We start from the raw sequence: 17,075 nt of genomic DNA on the forward strand, positions 1-17,075 counted from the left end.
TGTATCTTTGGTTCGTATCTGAGGGCACAGACGTTTTTCTCAGCTCACCACACATTTTTGCACCAGCCAAAATACATTTATCTCCAGCGAGGGTCATTACTGACCAGGATATTAACGATTTAGCTCCCTCTCTGTGCCAGAAATTAGGATCTGTCTCGCCGTGCCTGTCCCTGAGACAGGAATGGAGTTGGAAAGATCAGCTCCAAAATACACCTGCCGTGCGCCTCTGTCATTCCAACTGCTTGTGGCCACTAGGGAATATTGTTGAAGAACCTCCCACCTGTTCCTGCTGCCTTATCCAGATCCCCCCACCCATCTCTCCTACGACTGCTGCTGCTCATTCTTCACATCCCTCTAACCTCCTCTGACTCTCCAAAATCTTTCCAGTCCCTTAGCCAGGCTCCCCCAAACCTTGCTCCCTCAGATGCTTACCCACAACCCCCCTTTCCTCAGGCCTTGCCCCAAATCACTCTCAATAGGACCCCCCTCAGCCTCACCTGCTGCAGCAGCCTCGGCCCCAGCTCAGCAGCCTGGAGCTCCCCTGTTCTGTTTGTATCTGAAGCCTGTTCCCATAGTAACTGCTGCTGGTGCTGCAGGCAGTGAGAGACAGGCTGGAAAGAGCAGTTGCAGAGGAGCGCGCTGTATCGGGATGAGAGAAGGGGAGAAGTGGTCGACACTAAGGCACTACCAGGCTGGGGGGTATTCCTCAGGGGCTGGGGGATAGGAGGTACTTCCTTTCTCCCACTGGCTGCTCCTGAGTTCATGGTACACAGGCCATCCCCAATCCCCCCTGCGGGACACTGTCTAACAGGACCCAAGCAGCTACTCATCCCTTCACCCTCCTCTGCCCACACCCAGATCCCATTCATGCCTACAAGAGGTACCACTTTTGAGTTCCTGTACAACATGAACCCAGCCTCTAAAGAAGAGCCAGACTCCCCTGGAACAGGTGGACTTGCCCTGTAGCAGAAGCAGCATGAGGGATGGTTGCCCTGAACTGAGTGCATGGCCCACGAGTACCACAAGGCCCCATTTAATTCATTATGTCAAGTTTTCTGTGCCATATCACTACCTTTCAGAATCACCTGTAATCACATGACTCCAGGAGCTGCAGCTTCAAGAAAAAACTTCAAAAACCCTGGGACCCATGATAAAATAGAAGGAACTGGCACTACTACATCATCCTCCCTCATTCCCCCTTCTTTCTTCTCCCACATCTTCCAACCACTAACACGGATCTTTGTACCTCCTGAGTGGGGCAAATGGAGCAGAGCAAGCCAGAGAATCTGCCCCCAAGTATTGACTTTGACTGTTTTATCTGTTGGAAATAAGGCATTTGGTCCTCAGGTTGGACAGCACTTGTATAAACAATCCACTAAAGGGGCTGTGGAGGGTAATGCTTCTTTTAAAACACGTTTGCAAATATATAGTTTAAAACATCTTCCCTTAAAAGATAATGAACTTTAAACTCTCTTGACTACGTAGAAATAACTATTTCTAAATCTAAGTTATTTTCCTCATGCACAATATGCAGCGTGATACTCTTGAAAAGGAAAGTAAATTTTGTTATCCTTCGAAACACTGTGTGAGGTGCGAAGCTACTACTGTATTAGACCCATGAAGCAAAAAGTAAAAACAACTCTTGGGTGTGTATTTATGTATTAAATGGAACAGGCATCCTTTAAGGGGTTGAGATAAGAGATAAAATGACTGATGAAAGCAAATACAAACAGGAACTGCTGCCTTTAACACACCTGGACACTTGTAGGGCTGGGACCTTGGCTAAAATTCAAAGCTAGTTTTAGGCTCTATTGAAAGGTTAAGGCTGAGATTCTGTGCTGACCCCACCCCAGATGCATTCAATGGGAGAGGAATTAAAGGTGGCTTTAAGCTACCTTTCCCCCCCTCCTGCTTCTGGTCTGTTCCAGAAGCAAAAATAGCCTCTGGCATAATTAGGTTAGCCAATGACCTTCTCTAGATTCCCTCGGACATCCTCTGGCTTGCAGAACAAGTATGACTATAGTGGTTTGCAGTCAGTCCTGCCTCTTCCCACCCCTGGTACCCCCACTCTAGTCCCTAACTTCTCTCTCACACCCACTAGCCTGGGGCTTCTACAGGGCTAGCGTAAGTCCACTTACGGAAAGCCAATGCAGTGCTTCCACCCCTGCACTTTGTAAGTGGTTTATAGCACCTATACACCACCAGAGCAGGGAGATTAAACCCATTTTATATTTCTAGTGGTCATTTAGTTTTGGTATTTATTAAAATCCATTTAGTTTAGTATTCATTAAAGCCCATTTTATCTTGTTTCAGAAAGCATTATTTTGCACTATATTGGCAAGTTAAAGTTGGTTCAAAACCTGGTGATTACAGATTGTTATATACTCCCAGCAACATTCATTCCATTATTTCCTACCTTGATCTCATTAGGCAGAAGGGCCAAATTCCACTCTCACTTACACTGGTACAAAAACACTCATTCCCATTTACACTGGTGTAACAGATTGGTATTTGGTCCTACTTCTGTTCAGTTCCTCGTCGCTGGCCCCTTGTTTGTGCTCTAAGCAGGGAGTTCAGGCCTTTCCCCCTGCACACTATATCTGATTTTGCAAGAAGGATAACATCGGCTTTGTGGATTACACTGGCTGGCATGTATCAATACCTCTGACTGAAGACATGGGGAAACACCAGCAAGCAGGAAGAATATAGCTGAAAAGCAAATGAGCCTACCACATATGAAGGGTTAATTAATAGGTGTTTTAATAAAGAATTGGCATGGAGCCTAACAGATCAATAGGCTGCTTATAGCCATGGCTTAAAATCATCTATAACACCTTCTACACCAGTGCTTATAACCATACATAATATACTATCCATGTCTGTAATATACTTATAAGATGTGTAATTTATTAATCCATTATAGCCTATGGTACTTCAGTATTAAGATGTGTGACCAGCTGATCTCTAGATACCAGTGTTGATCTGCTTCTTTCGGATCCGAGTTTGCTCAAAATTCAGATTTTGTAAAAAATAACCTTTTCCAAAAATTATGACAGATACAATAAGATCAAGTATGCATGTTTTTTTTTTTTTTTTTTTTAAGAATTCCAATAGAAACTGGTTTAAAAACAAACCAAGCGAATAAAAGTTCCCTTGCAGTGTATGCTACCCAAAAACTACAGCACAGAAAATAAAATTAACAAGAAACTCAATATAAACCAAATTACAACTATATTATAGTCCAAGCTATGAGAAATATAAAAAGCATCATAGCACCCCTTCAATCTCACCAATTTAAGACAACAAAAATCAAACAATTTAAAAAAAAACAAAAAAACTTTCAGATGTAGTGACCACAAATGTTTTTGTAACACAATGTTCAAAATCATATTTGTACATTTCTTGAGTGTGCACTTGTATTTCACTGATAATATAAAATGCAATCCAGAAATTGGAGCAATACTTAGAACATTTGTACAACGTGCTGACCTGTTCAGGAAGACTTCAGATTAAAAATGAATGTAAATTATCACCAAAAACAAAAAAACCCAGCTTAACTCTTTATTGGTAAATGTTACTTTCCATGAACAAACAGAAAAAAACATTCACTAAATGTTACAGAATAATCTGGCGTGGATTCTAACTAAACAAAAAGCATGGACCTCACACCTGATTTACATCAGTACAAGTGAAGTCAGAAACAGGTCCTATGACTCTACAATCTATTCCCTATGAATCAGTACAATTACTAATCATGACCACGCACAGGTCTGTTGAAAACAATTCAGGTGCAGTATATCCGTCAGGCTGGAGGTCAGAGCCTCGGAACCCATTATAAACACTCCAACCTCAGCAAGTAGATGTAGGTTGCAAAGGGAACTTTTCAAACCAGGTTGGAGTTCAAAAAGTACAAACTTTGATCTTATTGTCTTCCAAGCCAGTTATCTTTGCAAGGGGAGAATATTGCATCTGAAAAAAATGTAAAGGAATAAATTAGGTTTCAACCCAGAGTAAGGAAATAGGGGAAAAGATATTCATTTTTTCCGGGCCCCTTTGTAATCTTTGAGCTTACTACATAAAGAGCTCTATAGCCAGACTCTTCCCCTCCTGTTAACCAAATAGAGCCTCACTCACCTGCTTAGCCTCCCCATTCCCAACTTGATCTCTTGATATGATGCACCTCCCCACACTGCTGCAGCTAAATCTTTAACAAATGACTTTTAGATCATGTCTTTCACTGAGGGATCTAAAAGTGATCGTCAAATTTGAGGGTGATCAAAGCAGAGTGAACCATGACCAATACCACATGACGAATTAGTCCTGTCCTTAATGCAGAATCCGTGGTTCTGAGCCTGTGTGAAAGCCCAATCCACTCCATTAAGTGGAGGAGAATACTGGACCCAGCTGAATCTGCAAAGGGAAGATCCTGTCTACACTATAATTCCAACAGTTTTGTGCGCCTCAGCTACAACACAGCTGTGCCCCAGTCAAAGATTGTTTTCCCTGGGTAGACTGAAAAACCAGGTTATAACAGCATTAGAGGATCCAAACTACACCCTGAAAACATATGGAGCCCTATTTCCCTCAGGCACACACATGGTACAAGTAATACCAATTGAAGTCAGTTCCTGCAGTGAAGGAATTATACTCCAGGACTGTAACAGGACGCTGTAGCATGGTTATAACAAGATGGTTTGGACCAGTCTACGCAGGAAAACCAAACCATATTATAAAGCAGGTGGGGCACAACAGGGTGCAACTGCAATTTGTACAGCGCTAGCAGTGACCCCCCCTAGCTTGGCAGGTCAGAAGTACCCACTTGATAATGAGCAAGGTGGCACTCAAAGACTTTGGTGCTGAGGTAGATTCCCGGGGGAGAGCAGAAGGGTCAGGCTCCATTCTGCTTAGCAATGGCGTTTTCCAGTTTGAGGCTGGTTAATGACGTGACAATTCATGCACTTCGCCAACCTGAACTCAGAGGCCGTGGAAGGAATTGGCATGCCTACCCCAGCAGTCCTTTCCCTGCCCAGTGCTTTGGTGTGAGCCCGAGGTGTAATTTCTTGCCGCCACGGATCACGGTCACACTCAGTGGTTTCTGAAATGCAAGAAAATAAACAGCACCTTCTCCTGTCAAGTTGGCCCTGCTCTCATTTCCCTGTCCCCCTAAGAACATAAGAATGGCCAATGGTCCATCTAGCCCAGTATCCCGTCTTTTAACAATGGACAGTGCCAAATGCTTCAGAGGGAGTGAAAAGAACAGGACTACTTATAAAGTGATCCACCCTGTCACAATCCCAGCATCTAGTACTCAGAGGTTTAGGAACACCCAGAGCATGGGGTTGCATCCCTGACCATCTTTTTAAACTCCCCTCATACGGAAGCTGTTCCGTAACCTTAATAATTTTTGTTGCTCTTCTCTGTACTTTTTCCAATTCTGATATTTTATTAGATGGGCCACCCAGAACTTCATGCAGTATTCAAGGCATGGATGTACCATGGGATTATATAGTGGCGTTTTGATATTTTCTGTCTTATATGTATGCATCCCTTTCCTAATGGTTCCTATCCCTGTGAGCTTTTTTGATTGCTGCTGCTCATTGAGTGGATGTTTTCTAAGAACCATCCACAATAACTCCAAGATCTCTTCCTTGAGTGGTAACAGCTAATTTAGACCCCATCATTTTGTCTGTATAGTTGGGATTATGTTTTCCAATGTGCATTACTTCGCTTTTATCAACACTGAATTTTAAGGCCATGTGGCAGGGTAACTCTTCTTCCTACTGAGGAGAGTCAAAAGCAGCTCTCTCTGAAGCCTATCACCATTACTCCTTGATCAGCCAGCAGCAGGCACTCTCAGTAGGACAAAATATGATGCCAACACACCCTTCCAACTCTGTCCGCCCAGGAAAGAACTCAAATTCTTAACTGTTCTTCACTGGACCCAGTTGGTCTCAGGAATAGTATTGAACAGAATAGCTATGGAATCAACATTCACATCAAAAGCAGCGGCAGGATGAGCCTGATGTTTGGTTTCCTGAGTGAGAACCTGAGACCAATGGTCACTTTCAACTATCTCCAAAAAAAAAAAAAAAAAAAAATCTAACCTCCTGTTCAAAGACTGAAAATAGAACTCAGCCGAAGCTGGTAACCTGCTCACCCCTTCGCTGTGCTGCACCACGGTGGCAATATTCTGCAGTGTCTGGAAGTTGTGTGTGTCGACAGAGCCAAACTCAATGATCTCATCATCAACCTGTAATCCCTTTACAAAGAAGCCAAAGGAGACTAAGCATCATTTGCCCTCAAAGATACACAAGGCTTTGTGTTTATAGAACATCTTTCGCCCAAGAACCTTAAAGCACCTGATGAACATTCATCCAGGTCAGGGGCAGGTTACCTATGACCAGTGGGCCGGATTCAGCCTGTTGCTTAATTTTATCCGGCCCATGCATGGGCGGCGGGGTCCCTTAGGCTGAGGAAGGCTGTGCCTCCCCAAACAGCCAGACATGGACCTGACTGCGCTCCACCCTGCCCAGCCCCACCCCTCCTGTTTACCCCCACGCAGTGTGTGGCTCCTCCAGTCTCCCTGTGCTACCGCCAGCAGTCCAGTGCTCTGGGGCCGCCCACCTTCCCGGCGCTCCTCTGGGGCTATGTGCCCTGCCCTCCCGGCACTCCTCTGGGATTGGGGGGCTACCCTGGGGCCAGGCTCAGGGCCGCAGCGGGGGGAGGCCTTGGGCCTCCGGCAGGGGTTTTTGATCAGACCCTTGCTTTTAACTTGTGTACGGCCCGCAATTGATTTTTTCTGTGGGTCAATAGCCCGTGATAGAAAAAAGGTTCCCCACCCCTCATCTAGGTAGTGCCTCCATTTAAGAATCTCAAAGTGCCTCTCAAAATTTAGTAGATTAAGCCTCACAACCCCCCCCAGAGAAATATGGGAGTAGTATTTATTATTCCTGCTACAGAGATGGGGAAACTGAGGCACACAGTGGTGACATGGCCTTACCCAAGGTCATACAGGTCAATTGGAGAGTTGGGGGAAAAAAACATTTCTGATTCCCACCCCCATGCCCAACCCACTAGCTAGGTGTTCTAACATGACCACGGCTCTACAGGTTACAGCAATGCATATTTTACACTGTCCAGGCTAATGGGAATAATTACATCTGCCAGGAAAGTTACAAGCACCTGGCAAGAATCTGGTTTAAAAACAGGAGCTCAAACCCTGCTCCTGATTGCAGGTGAGTGGGGAGGGCCACCTGCCATATCTGGGGCCCAACTGGCAGAGTTTGCACCATTGGAAGCAAGAGGATTGAACTTGCCGAGATGCTAGCGGGAGAACCTGGGGTGACAGCATTCACTCTTGCGAAGGGCTGCGGCAGACTCTGGTTCTGATTCATTGCCTCAGCCTGAGCTTCTGCCTCATCCTTTGCCTGCTTCTCCTTCTCTCGGGCATGCAGCTGGTGGAGAGCTTTCTCCACTTGCAGCATCAGGGCCTTGTGATCGTTCTGCAAACCTAAGGGTGAGACACATTAGTGCAGAGAAGACAGGACCAACCACGTTTTCATTTAAAGTCCTTACCTAACAGATGCATTTCTCTCTCTGGCTGAGATTCTTAGCTTTCAATTAAAAGTAAGTATTTTGTTCCTCTTAGGCCTACACTGTGAGTGAAACTGCGCTATCCACAAACTTGTGCAGCTAGCATAGCTGTTCCTAGCTCAGTTTCCATGACCAGTGTGGCCACCTGAGAACCATATTAAATCTAGGTTAGTAATCCATGCTCCTGACTACCTATCTATGGGAGTTAGTCAGTGTTCCCAAATACACTACAGGATCCACTGTGTAAAGCTAGCCAGTTACAACAGTCATCACCTGACAGTGCCATGGTTACAGACCGACAGCTGTTTCATAGCCCTGCTCACGAGCAGCAGCGACACACAGTAACATACACAGTTGTGTGTTCACACAAGTTGTGAAGAAACAGCCATGTTACAAATTCAGTAAAAAAAATCCATAGAGTAGACAGAGAATATGGACTAGGGAGATCGATGTCCACATAAAGAACACTAAGCAACAGAATTCCCTTTCCATTAAATCACCCCCTACATGCAACACTTATTGCTAAACAATGACTATTATAATAAATTTGTCCACAAATACAAAGCAAGCACTAAATTTAAAAGGAACAATGTCAACTAGTTTTATTTCTTTTATAAAGAACATAGGAAGATTTTACAATATGACTGTTTTCATTAATCATTAACTGGTGCATTAATAATGCTGCACACCGCATTTTAACAGATTAAATTTTATGATTGAGCCAGTCCCCTGGCACTTTTGTAGTACCTGACCAGAGGGCAAAGCTGCTTAGAAACAAAACTCAAACTGACCCCACTATTTTTATTTTTTAAACTGAATGAAATGAAAATATTAGGGCTGTCGATTATCTCAGTTAACTCACGTGATTAACTGAAAAAAAAATAATCACGATTAATCACACAGTTAAACAATAGAATACCAATATTTTTGGATGTTTTTTCTACATTTTCAAATATATTGATTTGAATTACAACACAGAATACAAAGTAAACAGTGTTCACTTTATGTTAATTTTTATTACAAATATTTGCATTGTAAAAATTATAAACAAAAAAAATTGTATTTTTCAATTCATCTCCTACAAGTACCGTAATGCAAACTCTTTATTGTGAAACTGCAACTTACAAATTAAATTTTTTTGGTTACATAACTGAACTCAAAAACAAAACAATGTAAAATTTTAGAGCCTACAAGCCCACTCAGTCCTACTTCTTGTTCAGTCAATCACTAAGACAAACAAGTTTGTTTACATTTACGGGAGACAATGCTTCTGGCTTCTTATTTATGTCACCCAAAAGTGAGAACAGGCGTTCGCATGGCACTTTTGTAGCCAGCATTGCAAGGTATTTACGTGCCAGATAGTAGATAATGTTTATGCCCCTTCAGGTTCCAGCCACCATTCATCAGAGGAATGCTTCCATACCGATGACGCTCGTTAAAAAAATAATGCATTAATTACATTTTTGACTGAACTCCTTGGGGGAGCTCTGGTCAAGTGAAAAATTCTCTAAGTTGTCTCCTGCTCTGTTTCTCCTGCATTCTGCCATATATTTAATGTTATAGCAGTCTCAGATGATAACCTAGCACATGTTCATTTTAAAAACACTTTCACGCATATTTGACAAAACGCAAAGAAGGCACCAAAGTGAGATTTCTAAAGACCGCTACAGCACTCAACCCAAGGTTTAAGAATCTGAAGTCCCTTCCAAAATCTGAGAGGGATGAGGTGTGGAGCATGCTTTCAGAAGTCTTAAAAGAGCAACACTCCCATGTGGAAACTACAGAACCCGAACCACCAAAAAAGAAAATCAACCTTCTGCTGGTGGCATATGACTCAGATGATGAAAATGAACATGTTGGTCCACACTGCTTTTGATTGTTATCGAACAAAACCAGTCATCAGCATGGACAGATGGTGGGTGAATCTTTAGCGCATCTGGCATGTAAATATATTGTGATGCCAGCTACAACAGTGCCACGTGAACGCCTGATCTAACTTCCAGGTGATACTGTAAATAAGAAGCGGGCAGCATTATCTCCTGCAAATGTAAACAAACTTGTTTGTCTGACTGACTGGCTGAACAAGAAGTAGGACTGAGTGGGCTTGTAGGCTCTAAAATTTTACATTGTTTTATTTTTGAATGCAGCTTTTTTTTGTACATAATTTTACATTTGTAAGTTCAACTTTCATGATAAAGAGATTGCACTACAGTACTTGTATGAGGTGAATTGAAAAATACTATTTCTTTTGTGTTTTACAGCACAAATATTTGTAATAAAAAATGAGCACTGTACACTTTATGTTCTGTGTTGTAATTGCAATAAATTTGAAAATGTAGACAACATCCAAAAATATTTAAATAAATGGTATTCTATTATTGTTTAACAATGCAATTAATCACAACTAATCTTTTTAATTGCACAATTCATCATGATTAATTTTTTTAACCACTTGACAGCCCTAGAAAATATTAAACAGCACTAGGAGGTTATTACTATAAAAATGGTTGCAATTCTTTGAGTTTTAATAATCTAAGTTGTTATTAATAAACGGGAGAGGGGGGATAGCTCAGTGGTTTGAGCATTGGCCTGCTAAACCCCGGGTTGTGAGTTCAGTCCTTGAGGGGACCACTTAGGGCTCTGAGGCAAAATCAGTACTTGGTCCTGCTAGCGAAGGCAGGGGCTGGACTTGATGACCTTTCAGGGTACCTATCTCATAGAGCTGGAAGGGACCCTGAAAGGNCCAAACTTCTGACAAGTGTTGTCTGTTTCATTTAGCCCAACCCCTGTGAAAGGCGACTTTTTAGGACAGACTTGCTTACAGATGATGTTATGCCTGGCTGCACGGACTTGGTATACGTCAACATCTGCACGTGGATACCCTTCAGCATCGACCAGCGGCTCGTTCATCCCGACTCCCTTTTGCTGCGGGGCAGAAACACTTTCATAAAGTGTCAAGTCGCTCGGCTCAAGAATACATTTTGTTTCACGTTGTTAAAGGACAGAACAAAAAAATGCCATCTGTGGTCTCAGCAAATTGTTGATTAGGCGGAGCTGGAGCGTCAGCGCACCGCAGATCTGAGGCTGGCACAGACCCCCCCCCCCGGGCTGCGTATGTGACGGTGCATTGCAGACCCCCTCCCCCCGGCTGACACGCATCACACACAGCACAGCCCTTTGCACAGAGACACCCCCCCCCCCGCCCTGGCAGTGAGCCCTGTGCGCGTGAACTGGACACACACCCGCCCGCGGCCCGGAGCGCTGCACAGACACCCCCGAGCTGGGCGTGCGGGGCCTGGGGGGGGCAGCGGCAGGGCTCGGCCCGTGGACCCCCCCGCACGCAGCGCCCCGCCCCCGCGCGCACACTCACCCCCTCCAGCACCGCGTAGCAGGCTTTGATCTGGGCCTCGAGCTCATCCTTCCTGCGGACCAGCTGCTGCACCTCGCGCACGCCCAGCGCGTCGGGCCCGGCCGCCTCCTCCGCCATCGCCCCGGCCCAGCAACACCCCCCGCGCGCGGGTCACGCGCCGCGCAGCAGGATGGGCCGAGGATGGGGGGCGGAGCAACGCAGGGAACCGCCCCGCCTCCCTGGGCTGTGGGCGGGGCTGGGTGGAGCAGGCCCCTCCCCTCCAGCCAGACACACACGTGGGGGGCGTGCAGGGCTCCGGGGGTGATGCCTCTCCCGCCGTGCAGGGGGTCAGTGCCCACAAATGATGCCTCTCCCGTAGGGCACAGAGCTGCTGTGCCCAGAGAAGATGCAGCTATGCAGAGAGGGTGCCATGCCCAGGCAGAAAGTATCTGCTAAAATGCACCGACTGGGGGGTTGGGACACAAACCAAACCAGCCCACCCCACCCACCTCTCCTTTGTGAGGGTTTCTAAACTGAAGACGTTTGGAGTCATTTGCAAGTGCTTTAAAAGAGCTGTCGTCACCCAGTCACTGCCTCTTGTTATATCATTATCAGGGCCGGCTCTAGGTTTTTTGCTGCCCAAAGCAAAAACATTTTTTGGCTACCCCCCCCAGCCCTGGGCTCCCCCCCTCCCCCCCCCCTGGCTGCCCCAGCCCTGGGTTCTCCCACACACCCTGCTCCCCCAGCCCTGGGCTCTCCCCCCAACCTGGATCCTCCTGCTGTCCCAGCCCTGGGTCACTGGTAACTCGCTCCCACAGCAGGTCATGGATGTGCCCAGAACACAGGAGCCAGGACAGGATTGGTTCTCATAGGGTTACAGAACTGCAGTAAAGTGGAACAATTTTCAGCTTGTGTGATTAGAGGGTATCTGGATGCATATTTTTAGACTGTCCTACATAAATGAGGAAAAATTGAGGTGCCTTTATTATTCTTTTGTTCCACTCTTTCTTTCTATGGGGAATTTGCCAATGCAATATCACTATCTTCCTTTTAAACAAATAAAACTTAAAAAAAAAAAAATAAGAAAAAAAAAAAAAGGCAATGGCTGTTGAAAATAGCAATTCCAGTCCTAAAAACCACTGGGAAACATTTCTTGCTCAATTTTAACCTACTTTGTTTACAGCAAGTTACAGTGGATCAGTATATTTGATGTGGGAGAAATGAAGTAACACCTGCTCGAATTGAGCTTGAGCACTCCTGAATTTTGAGGGTGTTCAAATTTGGAAGGCAGGTGCTAGATTCCCTTTCTGAATATTAGCTAAATCTGGAAAGGAAAAGTCAATTTCTGCTTCCATCGCTCAGAAGTGGAAATCCTCCTAAGTGCCTGGTACTGTATCTAAAGTTGTCCAGGTGCAGAGCCTCCCCTCCCTTACTTTTCATTTTAAATTCTAGTGGGATCCATGTACCCCCTTGTTCAGATAGACAGGGGCACTGTCCATTTAGTCCACCCAATTCCTTCTTTCGGGGCTGCAAGGTGAGGTCACACCAGTATCCCTAATCCAGTCTGGGGAAGTCTTCTGAAGGGGATATCTGAGGCAAAGCCTTCTACTCCTTAGGAACACTTATTCCCCATTCACAGTGCCACCCCTTTCGACTCACAGCAAGCTGCAGCATGGCTCAGCTACCTCACTCCCTACCCCTCCCTTTCCTGTTGATAGCTGCCAAGGACTTGCTGGGAAATGTAGTTCTTTCCCTGCTCTGGGGCTGGCTCTATAGGCAGGGAGCTAGGCAAGGAACTACAGCTCCCAAGGTCCCGGGGGTTCTCAGCTCCCATGCTGGATCCCCAGCGGAGCCACAGAGCAGCTTCTGCAGGGTTGTGAGAGGGGAGGAAGTGAGAAAAACAAAACAAAAAAAAGAGGATGGCCCGAATGCCGCCCAAAGCATCTGCTTGTTTTGCTGGTGCCTAGAACCGGCCCTGATCCTTATAGCACCTTTCAAGCCAGTTGTGTGAACATTTGGAGAGAAAAATCAGCTGGAAAAAATGCTGCAGAGGTTCAGCTTGGAATTGTGCCGCTGAATGCTCTATCCCCCTTGCAAGAGAGATTTTATAATGGAAACAGACTTCAGGGCAGCAGGCCCTGTATGTGCTTCTGTAGTTCATCGTCATGGGGTACAAACTGGAGAGGCAAATTCCTTCTCAAGATCACACATACACACAGTTTCATTGAAACTGTTTACATGTTTTAAAGCCTTTCCTGATCAGCTTTTCCTCGTTTTGTTGCCTGTGAATGTTTGCAGATAGCTTTTGAACTGAAGAGTTCTGCAGTGCTGGCTTAAATCAATACCATGTGGAGGGCTGGAGGGGGGAGGATGGGCATGTGGGTTTGTTTTTTTATCTTCGGACTGCTGTGCAGGGATTCTTATCTTTTCGGCAAACATGTTTTTAACCAGTTTCATGAGAGAAACACTCTTCACTTGTGTATGTTCCCAACATCAGCTCCTGCAATAGCTGAAAAAGTGACCAAATGGCATTATGCCGCATGTTGTCAAACTTTTAGATCCTGGCTGTTCTGTAGATTTCCACTTCCTAGTTTCTGGCATGATGGAGGCTCTTGGGAGCCTGTGTTTTTGTTTTGTCAAGGTTTTTTATTTGCAAGAAATCTCATAACAAGGATGAATGGAGCTTCAAATACTTCCTTGTTGTGCGGAGGAGAGAATGCTTGAATTGATTTGACTTTGAACTGAAAAGGAAAATGGGATTTCAGCCAAATATAATAAATACAATCAGAGATGACAATTTTTTCTTGCTTGTCTAGACAGAAAACACCATGCTAAAGAAGTGTGCTTGAACTCTGGCAGACAGCTAGGCTAAATCATAGTCTGCTAGGCCTCTCCTCCCTCTCCAGCTGGGCTGCTGGTGAGTGTGGTTTGAGGGAGGGTGGGGAATGAATTAAAAAAGAAAATGTTTTCTTGGGGCATGCCTGACACCCAGGGCCTAAAAGGTACTGGACACTAGTAGGGTTACCATATTTAAACATTAAAAAAGAGGACACTTCACGGGGCCCTGGTCCCGCCCCGCCCCGCCCCCGCCCCCGTCCCTTCCTCAAAGTCCCCACCCCAGCTCCGCCCCCTCCCCTGAGCGCCCTGCATTCCCCCTCCTCCCTCCCAGCCACGCGAAACAGCTGCCCGAGTGCTACTGGCTTCATGGGTTGCCGGGCAGCCCCCAGACCTCCAGACCCTGCGCCCCCGGCTGGGCGCTTCCCCAGCACAGCCGGAGCCCGGGAAGGAAAGCACCCGGCCGAGGGCACAGGGTCTGGTGGTCTGGGGGCTGCCTGGCAAACTGTGAAGCCAGTAGCGCTCGGGCAGCTCCGCTCTTCAGCTGCGCAGAGCTGAGGTGTCTGGGGGGAAGCAGCAGGAGCCGCCGCGGGGGAATCCGCCTGCAGCTCGCAGCCTGCCGGAGCCACTCTAAGGTAAGCAGGGGACTGGGGCAGGGATGCCGGCAAAACAAAGCTGGGAGTATTTTCCCGGACATGTTGGGCTTTTTGGCCATTCCCCCCGGACAGGGATTTGATGACCAAAAAGCCGGACATGTCCGGGAAAATCCGGACGTATGGTAACCCTAGACACTAGAGATACAGAACACTCCGATACTTGCACATTCCACACAGATAACAAGGACAGGGGAAAAAAGGTAATATGATGGATAGAGTTGTTTTGTTCGAACGAACATGTTCAAGGTGAGAGGCGGCACCCTACTGTGTAGAGGGGTTGTACCTTGCTACATAGAGGGATTCAGGGCCGGTGCAACCAGTAGGTGAACTAGGCGGTTGCCTAGGGCGCCAAGTGGTTGGGGGCTCCAAAAAGCGGTGCCCTGACTCGGCAGGGAGGAGCCGCATTCCGGAGGCACCGGAGAGCCAGAGTGTCGGCTTGCGGGGGCGGCGAGCCGCAGCCATGGAGGAGCCGGTGCGGCGCAGGGGGACAGCAGCCCTGCAAAGGCGGTGGCGCCACTAGCAGGGAGCAGCTGTGCCCCCCACCCCTCCTGCCCAGGCTGCAGCCTGGTGGCCCCCCGGGGGCTCCTGCAGGCTGCAGCGGATGCATGTGAGCGCCTGTCCCCATGTGTCCCCCGGCTCCCCTCCCCACCACGCTTGGGCTCTGCGGCTCCCAGGCGTGTGAGCCGCCGCCGGGGCCCTGAGCCTGCTCCGGGAGGGGCAGCGGTGGCAGCAGCTCACACGCCCGGGAGTGGCAGAGCCTGAGCGCGTTGACGGGGGAGCCGGGGGGCACTCCTGCCTGGGTTGTGGCCCGGCACCCCTCCCTCGGGGGGCGCCTGGGTGCTGCTGCCTGCATGCATCCGCTGCAGGAGCCCCCGAGGGAGGGGTGCCGGGCCACAACCCAGGCAGGAGTGCCCCCCGGCTCCCCCGTCAACGCGCTCAGGCTCTGCCACTCCCGGGCGTGTGAGCTGCTGCCACCGCTGCCCCTCCCGGAGCAGGCTCAGGGCCCCGGCGGCGGCTCACACGCCTGGGAGCCGCAGAGCCCAAGCGTGGTGGGGAGGGGAGCCGGGGGACACATGGGGACAGGCGCTCACATGCATCCGCTGCAGCCTGCAGGAGCCCCCGGGGGGCCACCAGGCTGCAGCCTGGGCAGGAGGGGTGGGGGGCACAGCTGCTCCCTGCTAGTGGCGCCACCGCCTTTGCAGGGCTGCTGTCCCCCTGCGCCGCGCTGGCTNAACCTGAGCGCAGCGAGGGAGGAGCCGGGGGGCGCCTGGGTGCTGCTGCCTGCATGCATCCGCTGCAGGAGCCCCCGAGGGAGGGGTGCCGGGCCACAACCCAGGCAGGAGTGCCCCCCGGCTCCCCCGTCAACGCGCTCAGGCTCTGCCACTCCCGGGCGTGTGAGCTGCTGCCACCGCTGCCCCTCCCGGAGCAGGCTCAGGGCCCCGGCGGCGGCTCACACGCCTGGGAGCTGCAGAGCCTGCGCGCGGCGAGGGGGAAGCCGGGGGGCGCCCGGGGGCTGGCGCCCGCATGCATCCACTGCAGGACCCCCCGGGGGGGGCCAGGCTGCAGCCTGGGCAGGAGGGGCAGGGGGCACGGCTGCTCCCACCTAGTGGTGCTGCTGCCTTTGCAGGGCTGCTGCCCCCCTGCACCATGCCGGCTCCTCCATGGCTGGGGCTCGCCGCCGCCACAAGCGGGATGCTCTGGCTCTCCGGTGCCTCCGGAAGGCGGCTCTTCTCTGCCGAGCTGCTGCAGTGGCCCAAGCCCGGCAAAGCCAGTGAGTGCACTCGGGATGGGGTGGGGAGGGTCCACGGGGGGGGCACTGCACCCTCCAGGGGAATTCAGGGGGTGGGGAGGGGGGAACCTTGTCTGGGGAGCAGCCCCTGGGCACGGCTGGCTCCTGGGGTCTATAAAGGCTCATTGGGATTTGCCCCTCAATGAACCAATGTGCGGGGGGCGGGAGGGCGGTGCACGGTGGAAGTTTCGCCTAGGGCACAAAATATCCTTGCACTGGCCCTGAAGGGGTTGCACCTCAATACATCAGGAGTGATGTGTAACTTGTTTGTACCTGTGTATAAGAATGCACCCCTGAGTGGATATCTTTGTCCGGCCTAGGATAGGGTTACCATATTTTAATTTTTAAAAAGGAGGACACTCCATGGGGCCCCGGCCCCGCCCCAACCCTGCCCGTTCCCCACCCCGCCCCAACTCTGCCCCCTCCCCTGAATGCTCCGCCCTCTGCTTCTCCCCCTCCCCTGCTTCCCACGAATCAAATGTTCATGGGAAGCCCGAAACAGGGAGGCAGCAGGTAAGCTGGGGCTGGGCTGGGGTGCAGCGCGGAGCAGAAGACCCGCTGCTTCGTCAGTGGGGATCCAGGCCGCAATACACTAACATCGGCTCTGGCAGTGCTGTAGCCAGTCTGGGGTCGGCTGCCCCCGGGCTACTTCCACACTCCCCCTCTGGGCCTACCTGGGGGCTGGTGTCGGCCTCGGGGGGATCCTGGACCATGGCTTCATCCGGCCAGGGATCCTTTGGCAAGTCCGGGAGCTCCTCCGGATAGGAGGCGCAGGACAGGCCCGCCCACCTCCCAGTTGTTTCCAATAAGGACTCACTACAGGGCAGAATGATTCAAATCAAGTAAAACACTT

At 49.1% G+C, this 17,075-nt stretch overlaps 1 protein-coding gene and 1 long non-coding RNA gene across 3 annotated transcripts; both read right to left on the bottom strand.

The window, feature by feature from the left end:
* Positions 1-3,067: 3,067 nt before the first annotated feature.
* Positions 3,068-11,146, bottom strand: PSMD9 (proteasome 26S subunit, non-ATPase 9). 2 transcript variants are annotated; one of them, XM_034791393.1, is made up of 6 exons: positions 10,964-11,139; positions 10,416-10,518; positions 7,317-7,510; positions 6,158-6,259; positions 5,007-5,095; positions 3,068-3,969 (listed from the first exon to the last, which is right to left on the bottom strand). In XM_034791393.1, the coding sequence occupies exons 1-6, from the start codon at positions 11,078-11,080 to the stop codon at positions 3,942-3,944; spliced, it is 633 nt and encodes a 210-aa protein (XP_034647284.1). In that variant the 5' UTR covers positions 11,081-11,139; the 3' UTR covers positions 3,068-3,941. The 2 variants fall into 2 exon arrangements, with proteins under 2 accessions (XP_034647284.1, XP_034647285.1); XM_034791394.1 differs by lacking the exon at positions 6,158-6,259 and having other exon boundaries at positions 10,964-11,146.
* A 2,427-nt stretch (positions 11,147-13,573) lies between these two features.
* Positions 13,574-17,072, bottom strand: LOC117888088. The gene is made up of 2 exons (XR_004648265.1): positions 16,897-17,072; positions 13,574-13,683 (listed from the first exon to the last, which is right to left on the bottom strand). It is a non-coding gene; the product is annotated as an uncharacterized LOC117888088 (long non-coding RNA).
* Positions 17,073-17,075: the final 3 nt, after the last annotated feature.

The sequence above is a fragment of the Trachemys scripta genome, chromosome 15 (assembly GCF_013100865.1).
Source record: "Trachemys scripta elegans isolate TJP31775 chromosome 15, CAS_Tse_1.0, whole genome shotgun sequence".
NCBI classification, from domain to species: Eukaryota; Metazoa; Chordata; order Testudines; family Emydidae; genus Trachemys; species Trachemys scripta.

What these genes read in the sequence shown, in the direction of transcription:
- PSMD9 (XM_034791393.1), bottom strand. Translation starts at nt 11,080, where the DNA reads ATGGCGGAGGAGGCGGCCGGGCCCGACGCGCTGGGCGTGCGCGAGGTG. An exon ending in GTTCTCCCGCTAGCATCTCG is followed by an intron (nt 6,260 to 7,316) that starts GCAAGTTCAATC and finishes TTCTTTGTAAAG; the next exon opens with GGATTACAGGTTGATGATGA. An exon ending in GCAGGGAAAGGACTGCTGGG is followed by an intron (nt 3,970 to 5,006) that starts GTAGGCATGCCA and finishes CATTTTTTTCAG; the next exon opens with ATGCAATATTCTCCCCTTGC.